General features: G+C 41.7%; 1 protein-coding gene across 5 annotated transcripts in view; it reads right to left on the reverse strand.

Annotated features, from left to right (window-relative positions):
• Tnfsf13b (TNF superfamily member 13b) overlaps nucleotides 1-15,546 on the reverse strand; it is a 30,696-nt gene that overhangs the window by 13,999 nt on the left and 1,151 nt on the right. Inside the window, exons 2-4 of one of the 5 annotated variants that reach the window (XM_006253480.5) lie at nucleotides 15,450-15,534; nucleotides 9,164-9,259; nucleotides 2,014-2,070 (exon numbers count right to left, since the gene is read on the reverse strand). In XM_006253480.5, coding sequence (XP_006253542.1) covers nucleotides 2,014-2,070; nucleotides 9,164-9,259; nucleotides 15,450-15,534 — 238 coding nt within the window. Of the gene's footprint in view, nucleotides 1-1,955; nucleotides 2,071-9,163; nucleotides 9,260-15,449; nucleotides 15,535-15,546 lie in introns of all 5 variants that reach the window. The other 4 variants (XM_063275652.1, XM_006253481.5, NM_001395721.1 and 1 more) reach the window with 4 other exon arrangements.

Below are 15,546 nucleotides of genomic sequence, written 5' to 3' on the forward strand. Positions count from 1 at the left end.
CCTTAGGTGGTTCTTCTGGCTTAAGTTCTATTCTTAGAAAAATCGGTTGCTGATGTCTGAATGCTGCAAAGATGGTTTTGGGAAACAAAAGGCTATAAGCAATCATAGCTTTTCAGATGGCCTGGTACTTGTCTGGCCTTTAGCACCTTTAAAATTATGTACAAAAGTATAAATGCAAAATAGAACCAGAGACTCACTGGGAAGGCCAGCCTGCATGTGTTATCTACCCTAAGTTGTTTCTCCATCCCTGGTCATCAAGTGTGGTCTAAACTCCAGCTGCAGCCACAGGACTTATAAATCCCTTGCCCAAGCTGTTTCTCCTCTCAGCTGTCCGTGTACAGTCTTTCCTTGTCAATTCATGGGCTTTCTTCTATTTTCTTTTCCCCCCATTGGTCATTAGTGGCCAAACTCCATTGAAATAAAACCCACAAACATTTTCTTCAATACAAGCATTCCATATTCTCAGCAGTTCAGTCACAGTATGTAAACTGAATAAATACATCAACAGAGAAGTGGGCAGTGTAATGCGTATACGTGGCTTGATTTTATCAAGCTGTAAGATGAAGGAAATTATTTACACTTACAGGAAAGTGGATGAGACCAGAGATCCCTGTCTTGAATGAGACACAAGCCTGTATTTGTATACAGCATGATTCTGGGCTCTGTGTATGTGTGTGTGTGTGTGTGTGTGTGTGTGTGTGTGTGTGTGTGTGTACCTGTGTGCATGTGTGTGTGTGTGTGTGTGTGTGTGCATGCATGCCAAATGCAGCAGACTATGAATAAGGAGGAGGTCTGTAGGAAGTGAGAGGAAAACCTGTGGTAACATGTGTGGTAATAAATCTGAAGGGAGGAAGCAGATCTCAAGCTGGAGAGGGAGGGTGGGCAGGTCAGGCTGTCAGAGAGTGAGAACAACACACACACATACAACACACTCAAACACACACAAACACACACACAACACACACATACACACACACATACACACACACAGACACACACACACACACACACACACACACTCTATTTGTCTTTCTAGGTCTGTGGACCCTAGTCCCATCCACTTTCCTGTGAGTGTAAATAATTTCCTTCATCTTACAGCTGAGCGTGCAATGACACACTCACATAAAAAAGCCACTGTGGTGCTGCTCATTTCTCTGTGCCCCAGTGAAAAGACCACAGATAAAATATGCAGACCAACTGCATCATTCCTCCTTGAACATTTTTGCTCAGCGATTATCTTATCTTGTCAAGGACTGCAATGCGTCAATGTTTCCCAAATATTTACTTTTCAGGGCGCTGCTGCATGCAAGAGTGGCGCGGTTATGCGAATCTACGAGAAATTGGACTAAATTAAAGAGAGAAAAGGTTTTCTGGGAGGAGACACCAAGGTTGGCAATGTGGAGGGCCTCAGGAGGCCTCTGAAGGCCTGCAGGGAGCATCGAGCTGCTCTCGGGTTATCAACAGAGCCCTTGTGCTTGGCTCTTCCTTTGGCTCAAAATCGTGGGTGGCGTTATTTGGGAAATGGGGTGAAAAGTGTATTTTTGTGTCCGGCTGCTGTTAGAGAAACCACTTTTTTGTTTTCTTTCTAAAATTAAAACTAGCAAAGCTCCAAGAGAACAAAATCAAATTGAAACCATAATCTGTCACTAAATTCCCCGTGGACATTAAAAACCAATACAATTACAGCTTTCAGAACAAGGCAGCCCCATTTCCATCCCCTGAGGAGATTTCCAGCCAAGGAGCACAGGCAGACACAGGACGAGAGCCATGTCTCTCTGCAGAAGCCAACACTTCCCCGAACAATAAAAGCTGAACTCAATGTGATCTGACTGTCTGAAACTTAATCTGAGGCTGTGCGTCTACGGCATGATTATACTAGTCCGTGTGCTGTAAGAACTCTGGAGGGTGGCTGATGGGAGCCGCAGTTCAAACACTACCTTAGACTTGAGACTTACAAGCATCAGCCACGCTGGACTGAATCCTAAGCAGACACAGAGGCTGGCCGGTCATTACCTTTTCGTATAGTCGGCGTGTTGCTGTCTGCAATCAGCTGCAGACAGTCTTGAATGACTGAAAAGTAAAAAACAAAAACACAAAAACCACAGTGTTTTAGTTATTGGCAGAAGCAAGAAGGCCATGAAGAAGAGAGAAGATATGGCTAACCCTGTGTCCCTAGGAGCACTCACACTGCTTAAAGAACGGCGTCTTTGTGAAATCGTCCCCTTTAAACACACAGAGTTTTTGACACCCAAGGTGAGACTTCAGTGTTTTGGAAATGCAGTGAGAGGCCATCTGTATCAATCATTCAGTCTCGGCTCCATTAAACTATTTCTAATCATTTTGACTTTTTAAAATATTTTTATTATTTAAAATAAAACAATTAATAAATTGAAATTTATGTTGATTCTATTCTTCCCCTCCCCTAAGTCCTTCCAGATCCTTTCTCCCTCACTACCCACCAAACTTTAATAGCTTTCTCAAGAGAACAAAAAACAAAACAAAACAAGCAAACAAACAAAAAAAGCAAACAAAAATCCAACAAGCACAAACCCAATACAATAAAACCCTTCAAAACAAAGAAAACAAAACAGAACATTGAACAGAAAACAACAACAAACAGACAAGCAAACAAAAACTCCAGCAAGCCATAACCAAATAAAAGGACACCAAAAAGCTGTGGTGTCCACTACGTGTTGGTCAACTACTCCTGAACTTGAAGTCTACACTGAGAAGTTGATACACCCAGTGTCACTTCTTCAGAGAAAACTGATCTGCCTTCTCCCAGCAGGTATAAATGGCAGGTATAAATAACCTTTACCCTAGTGGCTAGCTTTTGATTCTTTCTTTGTTTCTTTGTTTCTTTCTCTCTTTGTTTCTTTGTTTCTTTGTTTCTTTCTTTCTTTAAAAAATAACAAGATAAAATATAATAATATAAAACAAAAGCTACCACATTGAACTTGGACAGGATAAACCAACAGAAGGAAAAGAGCCCAAGAGAAGGCACAGGAGACAGAGACGCGTTCACTCGCACACTCAGAAATCCCATGAAAATGCTAAACTGGAAACTGTAACATACACTGAAGAGCTGGTATCAACCCAGGCGGGTCCTTTGGTTTTTACGTATGCCATATACTTGAAGAGTTACATGTGTAAGGATTTTCTAAAATAATTTTCATTTAATAAAAAAATCTAACATTAAATAGTGACTTGCTACCAAAAAAAAAAAAAAAAAAAACAACAACTTTTGCCTTGTCTGAAAATGAAAGTAACTGTCAGAATTTACTGACGGACAGAAGTGGTAAATACCACCCTCAGGCTTGATGTGTACCTCTGTTTTGATATTGACAAGAACTCTAAAGATCAGATGCTGGGAGGCTTCCTTTAGAGCATATAGACAGCTTGTTCAGAGCCTCAGAGATGCAGAGGGACCAGAATTTAAATTCTATTTTGCTCTAGAGCCAAAGTCAAGTTTTGTAGGTAGAATATTTTAGATGAAAGAGAAAACGAACAAACACCCAAGCAAACACACACACACACACACACACACACACACACACACACACACACAAAAACCTTAAAATGAGATGTAAGGTTTTCTGAGGCTACACAGTCAGCAAAGCCTCTTGAAATCATCAGGTCAAACCACACATCTCCAGGGAGCAAAGAATAATTGTTAAACAAATGCAGGGCCTTTCTGCTGAAGTGTAAGGAGAACCACAAGAAGCAGTAAAGATGTCTTTGCAAATGCAAATCATAAATCTAAGCATGCATCACAAATAAAGATTACCCAGTACTCAGGAGGCAGAGGGATCTCTATGCATGCAAGAGCAACCTGGTCTACATACTGAATTCTAGGCCACACAGTGGGACTCCCACACCCCATCCACTTCTTTAAAAAACTAATAATAAAGCTTTTTATTAGTATATATTCTTTGTACGAAGTGACAACTGTTGTAAATTCATCTTTCTTCAATATACTATGTACTCTGACCAAATTCTCTCATTAATCTCTCCTGCCTTCTCCTATGAGGCTAATCTCTTCTACCCAATTAATTCCCCTTCTACTGTGTGTGTGTGTGTGTGTGTGTGTGTGTGTGTGTGTGTGTATGTATGTATGTATGTGTGTGTGCATGCTTGCACACCTGATGATTAAGTGAAGGGATGCTGATGTAATCTTAGAATCTATACCCGTATAGGAAAGCACAAAGTAACACTGTAGTAGTGTTAGCACCTAAGCCTAAAGGCTTAACACATTGCAGTTGGATAGCGGTGAATATGCTAGGAGGACATTGGTAGAGCATTTCATACTAACTGAAGGTAATGCAGGCAAGATGCATGGAGTTCCTCTTGGAACTACTTTCTGACTATTTCTTTAAGCTCAGTAGAACACGGCCACGACCCTAATATCGGTGTCTTATCAAACATATCTATTAGAACCCACCACCAACCTGGTAGGAAAATATCATAATTTGATTTTAGCTGAACTGAAACTTGGCTCTAGCCTACACATTGAAAAAAAATATTTTGGCATGTACCATGAGAAATATAACCCTTGGATGAAATATAACCCTTAGAAGAGAAATATTGTTGCAAACAGTGTTCCTCAGTGATCAAAGCAGGCTATCAGGCTGTCTGCTGAGTACCAGTGCCTCAGGTATATTCTCCAAATAAGCAGGTCCATCAGTGGCACCGGGTTAAGAAAGTCTCCAGGCCTTTTGAATACCTTTCTTTTTCCTTTTAAGAAATTTGAAATCTACCAGTAAACTTTTCCAGTTTTTATTGTAAGAGTCACTCAACACAGATCTTATTCTGTGATATCTATAGCAGTGTAATAAAAGATTTGATGCATAGTGAACCAAACTCAGACAGCTACAGTGTTTCCCAACAGTGTAGGTAGCTAGCCATCCCATTTCAGAGGCCCACAGTCTAATTAAAGGAGCGCCTATTGGTAAGAACTGGGAAACTCATCAGTAGTGCTTAGTATTTCATGGGTATAAAAATACCTTTCCCTTTCCCACAACTGAAATTATATAGAACATTTAACAGATTTTCCTTCTCCCCTAAGTTGGCAGTGAAACCCATCAAAAACTAGAAATCATGACATAATGGTACATGGAACCATGGTGAATAATCTGAGGGTGGTCACATTTTAGATCTCAAGAATATTTACTCATAATGAAGCCAAAAAGATTGGCTCAGGGAAGTAAGTGGTTTATAAAGTGAAATTCCTGAAGAATGAACACAGCTGCTGCCCTCAAGAGTGGGGTGAGGAAAGCCAAGATTCTTCAGTCTTAGCTGGGGCTCCTGAATGTTACTCATTAGGAAACCTTGTCTCCCTATCTAAAAGCTGTGACTTGCAATATAACATCCATACACTTTTAAATCAAGAAAATCTGAAGCATGTGCTTTGAAACAGGAAGGAAGCCACTATTGTGTTATGTTGCTTTCTGTATCAGAAACCAAAGCCCTTCAAGCTGAATCTGGTTGCCTGTAGAATATGTCAACCAATCAAAGTCCAGTATGAGCAAAGTAATCATTAGGTAATTGTGGATGGGTATGACTGGCTCACGAGAAAAGATTGTCACACACAGCTTTTCTTCTGCAGCACAGTTTCCCAGTGAGCCCTGACAATTACTTTTGCGATCACTTCAAGGACAGAGAAAAGCCAGACTCTCGAAAAGACACTGCAACAGAGGAGCACCCACATAGCTCCCTGTTTACAAGATTGAGGGTTGGGGTCTCCATGCCTATAAACATCGGGCAGCTCGGAAAATCTTCAATGCTTCCTGTTTCTTTCTAGATCCCATAACCTGGGATCTTGAGCACATTTTTTCCAAGCCTACACAAATCCTTAAACCCAACTGAACAACTCCTGTCCGTGCAGGGGAAAAGTACAGAAGCAGTCTGTTCCTTCTTGGGAAGTAAAAGTCTATATTTGAAAATAATTACTGGCTCCCCAAATAAGTAACTAGCTCTGTTATTGTTGCTGTTGCCAGGGAGACAGACATCACACATTAGGATCACTGCACACTGTCAATCGTGGAGAACATGCAGAGCTTCTGTAAGCTGAAATGGACAACCGACAGACAAGGAAGTCAGATCAGAGCTCTGCCCCTTATCTCATACAGATGCAGTGTTAGCAGAGCCAGATTATAGTGAAATTTACAGGAACTTGTTTGTTTTATACATTATGTATAAATATAGATACCGAACCTCTCGTTTATTACTTTAAACTTTATGCTAACTTTGTTCCGTTTCTCCAAATGACCCTGGGCTTCCCTTCGGCTCATCTAAAGTGTGGTATCACTCCTGGGATTTTTCACAAACAAGTCTAGTGCAGCACGCGAGGCAGAAGTCAGCATTTTCATGTTGTATTGTACAGCTATTTATGCCGGCTGAGCTATGGAACGCTGTCTCACTGTCCTGCATCTAATGAACATTTAAAAAGTGGGATGCACAGACAATAGAGCTTTATTCAGGCATAAAACAAGTTATGCCACTTTTCCGAAAAGCGGATGGGTGGTGGTTTGCCAAATTAGGTGAAATATGGCAGAATGGGTGAGATAAATATGTATGTTTGCTAAATACAAACATGTATATGTGAAATCTACATTTATATATGGTATGACGTGTACAACACAAGTATATTATAACTCACAGTCACACAAACACACATAACACAAAAGTAAACAGGGGGTTACTTGGAAAGAGGAAAGATCTCACACACTGTTGTGTGACAAAATTTTTCTGGGGAAATGCAACATGCACATCTAGTCACCCAGGATTAAGTTCCCATGACAGACCAAAGTATGGATGCCGTCCAAGGCCAACTTGGTGAACTATGAACCATTTTTATTGGGGTTACTTCTAAAGCAGAAATGACTCATCACGGCTACATCACCAAAGCCTACTCCCAGCATGGGTGACAGCTCACGAAGCTGGGAACCTGGAGCTCACTGTACAGCCTTCAGGATGCCCAACAGGTTGGAGAGAACCCTTTCCAGATGCCCCAGCTGGTCTAAATCTCTGGCAGGCAGCTCCGCTGGTTTCTGCTTCTTTCAGGCAGGTGGTCTGGTCTCACAGTCTTGTCTGCTGCCTTTCTCCTCTGAGAATCTTCTTTGCAGCTCGGCTTCTGTCTTAGGGTTTGCATTGCTCTAAAGACACACCATGGCCAAGGCAACTGTTATAAGGGACAGCATTTAATTGGGGCTGCCTTACAGGGTCAGAGGTTCAGTCCATTATCGTCATGGTGGGAACATGGCAGCATCCAGGCAGGCATGGCACTAGAGGATCTGAAAGTTCTACATCTTATTCTGAAGGCAAATAGGAGAAGACTGGCTTCCAGGCATCTAGAAGGAGGGTCTAAGCGCCCACTCCCACGGTGACACACTTCCTCTAACAAGGCCACACCTTCTAATAGTGTCATTCCCTTCGTCAAGCATATTCAAACCACCTCATTCCATTCGTTGGCCCCCACAGGTTTTTCAAACACATGAGTCTATGGGGCCCATACCTAAACATAGCATAATGCAGAATACATTTAGTCCAGTGTCTGGGATCAACACTTCTGAGCTCCTCTGAAGGGCCTGGGTCACTTCTCCAGCTCTGTCCTCTGTAGCACTCCGGTCTCCGGTTGATCCACTCTATTGTTGCTGCTGTTCTTGGTGGTCATCCCATGGTACTGGTGTCTTCAATATGCTGGATTTGTTCCATGCAACTAGGCTTCACCAGTAGTCTCTCTTAGGCTCTCTTCATGGTGCCAAGCCACAAATCCTTTGCATGACCCCTTCAGTCCTGGGCCATCAACGGCAACTGAGGCTGCACCTTCACCGATGTCCATCCCTGACCTCCCACAGTGACAAGCCACAGCTGCTCTCCGTGACGCCTTCATATCTTCAACACCAGTACCACCTGGGTCACTTGTACACATTACCAAGTCTAGTTGCAGCATGAGGTACAGCAATGGCTATCTCTGGAACATAGTTTCTTTGCATGCTCAGGAAATGCTTCTCAGATTTTTACCTCAGTAATATGGTCTCTTCTTAATCACCATTAATTTCTTAGCTCCAGCTAAGCATCATCAATTATCCCAGTAGCCCTTTCCATTCTTGACTCTAAAGCCAGAGCCACATGGCTAAAGCTGCTAATTTTGGCTGCTTGCTGGAGCTGGAACATGGCCCCATTGTTCTATTACATTATCACCAGCTTTCTGTTTTTCAACTCCTTCCCTGCCTAAGCTTTGTTGTCCTTGAACTTGCTCTGTAAACTGACCTTGAACTCAGAGATCTGCATGCCTCTGTCTCCTGAGTTCTGGGTTTAAAGGTGTGAACCACCTCGCTTGGGCCTAAGATTTTCAATGGCCACCTTTCCTCAAATTCTGGATCAGAAGCCTGCGTCTTCCAGACTCAGGATGTATTGTCACAGCTGTGCTCTTCATTTCTCGATTGTACTTCATTCTAGATTGAAAGTCCAGATGAAAACAATCACAGAGTCCCTTGTTCAACTGCAGAAGCATAATAAACTCCGAAGGTGGGGTCTTTCCTCACAGTCCCTTAATCCATGTATCTCCTGGAACACGGGCTTTAGCTCCCTTCGGCTTCCTGGTGCCCCTTTAATACCTGAACCATACATTTTGTATTTTCCCTTTCTTGGCTTGCTCCTTTTCATCCAAATGCTTTTAATAAGAGTAAGCTTCAATAGCCACATAACAGAATTCATACCAGCCTGTTTTGAGACTTCCTTAGCCAATGCAATTAATCTAAGTCTCTCCACCTTAGCCTCAGGTGGACTTTTCAGACACGGGTGAAAAGCAGTCATATATTTCATCAAAATATCACAAGAACAGTAGATAGAACACATACTAAAATTCTACCTCATTAAAACAACTTGAGCCAGGTCTGCACAGTGCAAATCACCCTCAGCACTATAATGTCTTCAATATTCCTACTTGGATGGTCTATTAAGCCTCACTTAAAGCATCCCACTATTTTCCAAAGTTCCCAAACCCACATTCCTCCAAACAAAAACATGGTCAGGCCAATCACAGCAATATCCCAATCCCCAGTACCAACTTCTGTCTTAGTTAGGGTTTTACTGCTGTGAACAGACACCATGACCAAGGCAACTCTTTATAAAGGACAACATTTAATTGGGGCTGGCTTACTGGTTCTGAGGTTCAGTCCATTCTCATCATGGTGAGAAGCATGGCAGTTTCCAGGCAGGGATGGCACTGGAGTAGCTGAGAGGTCTACATCTTGTTCTGAAGGCAAACAGGAGAAGACTGGCTTCTTAGGAAACTAGGAGGAGAGACTAAAAGCCCACCCCCCACAGTGATACACCTACTCCAACAGGGCCACACCTACTCCATCCAGGCCACACCTCCTAACAGTGCCATTTCCTGTGTCAAGTATATCCAAACCAGGATAGTTTATTTGCTCTGAGATGTGTTCTCAACTTTTATTGTCTACTCAAGCAGGGAGGGGCCTGCTGAATTTTGTTCAGTTTCTGGGACTTCCTGAAACTAATGTGAATATTTACCTTCCTATTTAGGTAGCTTCCTGCAGGATGGAATGTTCTAATCTTAGAGGAAGCAGGGGTAGGTATGTATAGGATCAAAGTGCACAGCATACTTTATGAAACTGTTATAATGAAGCCTCTGCTCTTTCTAGGTAGTATACATCAATTTTTAATTTCAAATAAAACCAGGTTTTTCCTAATGAAAAACTTTATTGCAGGGCGAAGGACACCATATAGAGATCCACAGGGAGCATACTCCACCACGTTGGCTCCTCTCTCTCCCTTTCTTGTTTACTTCAGATTGACTACATCATGGCATACAAACAATGGCTGTCTGCCCAATTGGACAGGATCTAGCTCTCCAGAGACAGGTGTGTCCTTTAAAGGGCAGCACCGCTCAGATGAACTTGCACCTGCCCAGAGGAGCTCACCTATTAAAAAAAAAACTAAATAGAAAGATGTTACCAGCTTTCCTGGTTCACTGATGATGTCAAATGCCCTGACAGAGGGCCAAGCAGAGGAGGCTCGCAATTACATGGGACACATCATTGTTTAAAGGAAATCCAGGTAGAACTCAAGCAGGTGCTCCATCATACTCACAGTCAAAAGGAGAGAGAGAGAGAGAGAGAGAGAGAGAGAGAGAGAGAGAGAGAGAGAGAGAGAGAGAGAGAGAGAGAGAGAACACTTCCTCGCTTGCGGGCTTGCGGGCAGCTATCTTTCTTCATTCTCCCATAGTTCAGAGCCTCCCACCCCTGGAATGGTGACACTCAGAATGGTCTGAGACTTCCACATAAATTAACAGCCAAGGCACTCTCCTAGAGGCATGACCACAGACCAACCTGATTTAGATAATTCCTCAAAAGATTCTCTTTGCAGGCAATTCTAGGGCATGCCGGTTTGACTTAAAACTCACCTACACGTTGGGCATCTGGAATTATTAATAAGAGCAGTATAATGCTTGAAATTATAAAGTCAGTTTGATAACAAATGCTCACGCCTGAAAAGCACAAGAGCTACAATCTCGAAGAACTATTGAGGTTTCCAGGAGAGCTAGAAAGATGTCCCCCCCCCCCCCCCCGGCATCCTGCCTAGTTCTGGTACTCAGAAAGCCGACTTACCTATATTCTTTTTCAAAGTATTATTGTTCAGTCTTATGTCAACTTACATATGCCATTCATTTGTTTTCTCTGTGTGTCTCACCACAACGCCTGACTCCAGAGAACAGACTTCACTGCTACCTTTGGCTGCACTGACTGGCTTGGCTTCCTCGTTCTTATTTCCCAAAACTTCTAGCTTAACCAGAACAGGGTTTAGATATTTGGTTATCAGATCAGTATTTCCAATTTCAAAGACATTTTTGGAAACTGAACAGATGCCAGCTCTTGCGAAACACACACACACACTCACACACACACACACACACACACACACACACACACACACACACACAGGGCAGGGTTCAGAGGAGCCTTACCACTGAAAAAGAGGAGAAAAAAATGAGCAAAGACTGGGTCAAAGGTCACCTAGCAGCCGCCAGCTGTTCTAGGAAGGGACCCACCCAAGCCTGGTAGGAGGCTCAAGTTCACCTAAATGGTAGAGTTCTTTGCTGCATTCCTCACATACATGGTGCAGCTTGCAGGTCAAGCTCTGCAAAAAGTTAAGCCAACATTTCCCACTTGGAAGACATCACAGCTTTCCCTCTCTTGGATTGGATTATGGAGATCAAGAAAGGCCACTCAAAAATAGTATTGGCACTTCTCTTCATCCAAGAAAGGACTCGTGTTACAATATTAGGTATTAAGATTTTTGTGTTACCCTCTAATTTCTAAATTTCATGGTTGTTAAATGCAGTATAGCATCCTGGACGGAACGTCAACTCCCAAGTTGCAACTGGTGTTGCGTTCCTAGATGAGCATGAGTCTGGATGTCTTCGTGTGGCCTGGTGCCACAGAGTTAAGGGAAGCTGGACGGAAGTATTCCCAGAGGCTCTGAACTATCTTTGCAACCCTGTATAATTCAAAACCGATTCCAAACTGAGAAGTCTGTGTAACACGGATAAAAAACAAGGCAAAGTGACCCAAGTTGTCCGATCATTATTTGGCAATAAAGTACAGATATTTCTTTCAGGGTTGTGAATTTTAAATGATCCTAGTCCTTGTTCTCTTGTGATCTTTGGGCCCCTCTGCCCTCCCTTATGTCTCATAATTGTCCCTGTTTCCACCTCTGCTTTGCCACTGCTACTGTTGCAGGAGCTTTGATAAATGTTATGCGCAGAATAGTCAATACAATGTTTCTTTAAAAGAGCTTTGTCTTTTTAGAATCTAAAACAGTTATTTCAACTTTCCCTGTAGACAGACAAGTGAGGAAATGCTGAAGTTTGATCCTGGGGTCCCGTGCATGCAAGGCAGAAGCTGGACCAATGAGCTGCCTCCTCCGGTCCCGTGCATGCGAGGCAGAAGCTGGACCACTGAGCTGCCTCCTCTTTCCTTGTTTTATTTTGATTTGAGGCAGGATTCACTCGGCTGCCTCAGGCAGGGACTGAACTCATCATGTGATCCTCCTTCCTTAGCTCCAGAGTAGCTGGGATGACAGGCTAATTTCGTTTGCCCATAAGCTGTTTGAAAGAAGTCACCTTCGTAGGCTCTAAAGATATTCTTATGTGGACTGTGAAACGGATAAAATCATAGCTTGTGAAGGGTCAAAGCACAGGCCAATGTGAGGGCAGTTTTAAGGAAACTGGATTATGTAATATTTTCAGATTATGCTGCTTTAGGTTTTTCTCTTATTATTATTAAGAATCTTTCCAAACACATTTAAAGGATTAAGAGTGAATTGTTGGTTATGATAAGCTATTTGGCAATTGTTTAATCCTGGATTTCCCCACATTTCTGTTTATCGTATTGCAATAAAATGACCTTATAAAATGCACTAAGCTTAATAAAATATAATTCAAATTCAAAATAACTTAAAAAAGTATGCCAAAATGCTGTTTTAAAATTAAGTAAAAGTACTCTATCCCCAGAGGACTCAGAGGACTTGTGTGGGTCTGCCTTTCTCTTCTACTGCTGTCAGAAGAGAGAGAATGGAGATACCCACAGCTCAGAAACAGATGTAAGCAGTTCCCAGTAAAAGCCTCAGCGGACACTTGTGAAAGTAAAAGGAACACACCAAGGTTAGTTCAAGTCCAAGAAAACAGTCAGAACAACCAGGTGTAACAAAATTTACAAAAATAAACACGCTTTTATCAATAAAAAAATAAGACTCCAGTAAACCAATAGAAAATCCTTGTGTTTCAGATAACTTTTGTGGATTAGTAGATAATCACAGTGGTCACTGATAAAGTACGTTTCCCTAATTCAGAAGGAGAGTATAGGAAACAAGAGTCGATACTTTAATTGTCCAGGAACAGGAGACATTTCCCTTCCTTGAGACTCAGATCTGCAACTTTCTTATCTTGGATTTATGAGTATTGGGGAAATATAAATGAAGAAAAAACAAAATATGTGTATCATATATTGACAGTACATTATTCTTTAAATTTTACAAATTATTAATTAATTTTCCTCTTCCAGTTTCGTCAGCCTGAAATATTTGGATGCACAAAATCACAAACCTATAAAATATGCAAATGTGAAAATTATTTAAAATATATCATTATAGGATATTTAACCTAGTCTCTCTCTCTCTCTCTCTCTCTCTCTCTCTCTCTCTCCCCCCCTCCCCCACTCCCCCTCTCCTTTTTCTTCCTATGTAGCCCTGTTGGTCCAGAACTTTCCATATAGATCAGGCTGGGTGTTGAACTCACAAAGTTCTGCCTGACTCTACCTCCCACGTGCTGGCATTAAAGACATACACCATAATTCTCTCCTATTCTTTACTCTTAAACCTTTTAAAATGAGTCTATGTCCTCTTTAGAATGGCAAAGTTATTTTTGAAACCAGTCTTTAGGAAGCCTGGAAGTGTAGGAGACATGACTTAAGATCACTGTGGCACCCTGCCTGACTGTGTATTGATGTCCACTAAAATGTAAAACTACTTAGTCCATATGAAGCAGAAGGGTAGAGGAAGAAGCTGGCGATAAAACTATCTCACATAAATTCAGTCGCGTATAAAGAACTTGATGCCCCAAGTTCACCAGCACAAGCATTCTGGAGAACACTTTCATGCTTTTGTTTGAGACAACAGCCTGAAGCGGGATGGAGAAAGGAGGAAGTTATACCAGTGTGAGAGGCTTTACCACAATAAGAGACACAGGATTAATAGGTTAGGAGCAAAGGGACACTTAGTCAAAACAAGAGGCAAGTAAAGGGGATCGTAGCTTGCTACTTAGGGAGCCAGGGGCTTTAACTTAAACCAGCGGAAACAAGAATCTCTTTAATAAACACACCACACCTCTCTATAGGTTTGAAGAAAATACAAGACGCAGTGCAAGTATTTACATCAACGTCAAATTGTAAAAAAAAAAAAAAAAAAAAAAAAAACATAGGCTAGATAGCCAGCCAATCGACAAAACTTAAAAAAAACATAAAATTGAAAGTAAAATAAGAACACGTGAAAAATATTTACAATTAGAGAATGGGGTTCACACTTAAACTTGAGAAGCAAGGCGAAGCTATAAAACTATCAAAATGAAGGTATAAGGACGGAATGCTAATGAGTACATAGAAACCTGTGACCCAAAGAGTTCAGAGTAAGAAAGTCGAATAATAAACTATGGTTCTATCGAATGCATAATTCCTCAGAAACAAGAGATACACAAAAAATTTGTGTGTATCTTGTATCAATCACAGTAACAATAAAATAATTATTTAAAAGACAAATAGTAGATTAGACCAAGGGAATTACTAAGAAGTCTGTGAGATACTTGTTGTAAAATAAAAAACAGAATAAAGCAGGGTATAGTGCTTATACAGTTATATGTACTGTGATTATGAGCTATTATTACATACACCGTAATATATAGCATGTGATGCTCTGTAACTGTGTGCTATTATTCCCTCATTGTGGCATGTGTGCTAGTATTGTATACATCGCACTATATATGCTAAAATCATTTCAGCAAAAAAAGATAGAAGGTCACTCACACTGAATACAGTAAATTTCAAATTTGTGCAAAATGTTTAGTTCTGCAGTGCATGTAATAACTCCACGCACTCTTTTAGCATGTAACTTAGAACTCAATAATTTTTGTTGTTTATTTTTAAGTCACTTAATAACTTAAAGTTAATTTTAACTCAGTTGAAATTATTTTAACTTATTTTTAGGTATTTTTAACTCGGATTATCGGGTAAATTTTTTATAAGAATAAAAAAGCAGACAACAGCAGGGATGTGTTAAATCGTATTGCTAACAGACAAGTATTGCTTCTTTTTCCCCCATGAAGTAAGAAGAAAAGTTCATTTTTAGTAGCTCCCAACTCTGCAAAACGCTAGAGAATGGACAGAAATCACCAAAGCCACAGCAGAATGATTACGCGGGAATTATGTTGCATGTGGCAAGGGTACATTACAGTCTTTGCCATTTCTGTGTGGTTTGCACCTGCCCCCACCGTGTGAGTGTGCGCGTGTATGTGTTAAGAAAAAAATTAGTAAACCCTCATAATGCAGGGTTTGTCCTACCTCAACTTTGCTAGAACAAGGGAAATCTGAAAAATGCTAGGGAATGGCTTCTTAACCAAGATCCAGGTGGTCACATGACTCTGCGGTGACAGGAAGAACTCTGCTGCTAAGTTCTTGAGCACACCATCACTGTGAGGGATACGTGCACCCTATCCTCCTGTCCACATGCCCTGCTCAGTGTAGGGGAAGGCACGCCACGCAGCCTATTGCATTTGCTACAAAGCCACACAAAGTGCTTTGCTCACCGCCGCCGCCGGGCGGGTGCAGGTGTGCACAGCACCGCCCCAGCTCCTAACTGCTGTGCCCCAGTCATACCTGTTTCCTCCGGTCCCTGGAAAGCGCGTCTGTTCCTTTGGCCTCGGCTGGAGTTGTGGGGTCCAGGAGCTGCGGGTGTTGGGAGCTGGGAATAGAG

This window comes from Rattus norvegicus, chromosome 16 (genome assembly GCF_036323735.1).
Source record: "Rattus norvegicus strain BN/NHsdMcwi chromosome 16, GRCr8, whole genome shotgun sequence".
NCBI classification, from domain to species: domain Eukaryota; kingdom Metazoa; phylum Chordata; class Mammalia; order Rodentia; family Muridae; genus Rattus; species Rattus norvegicus.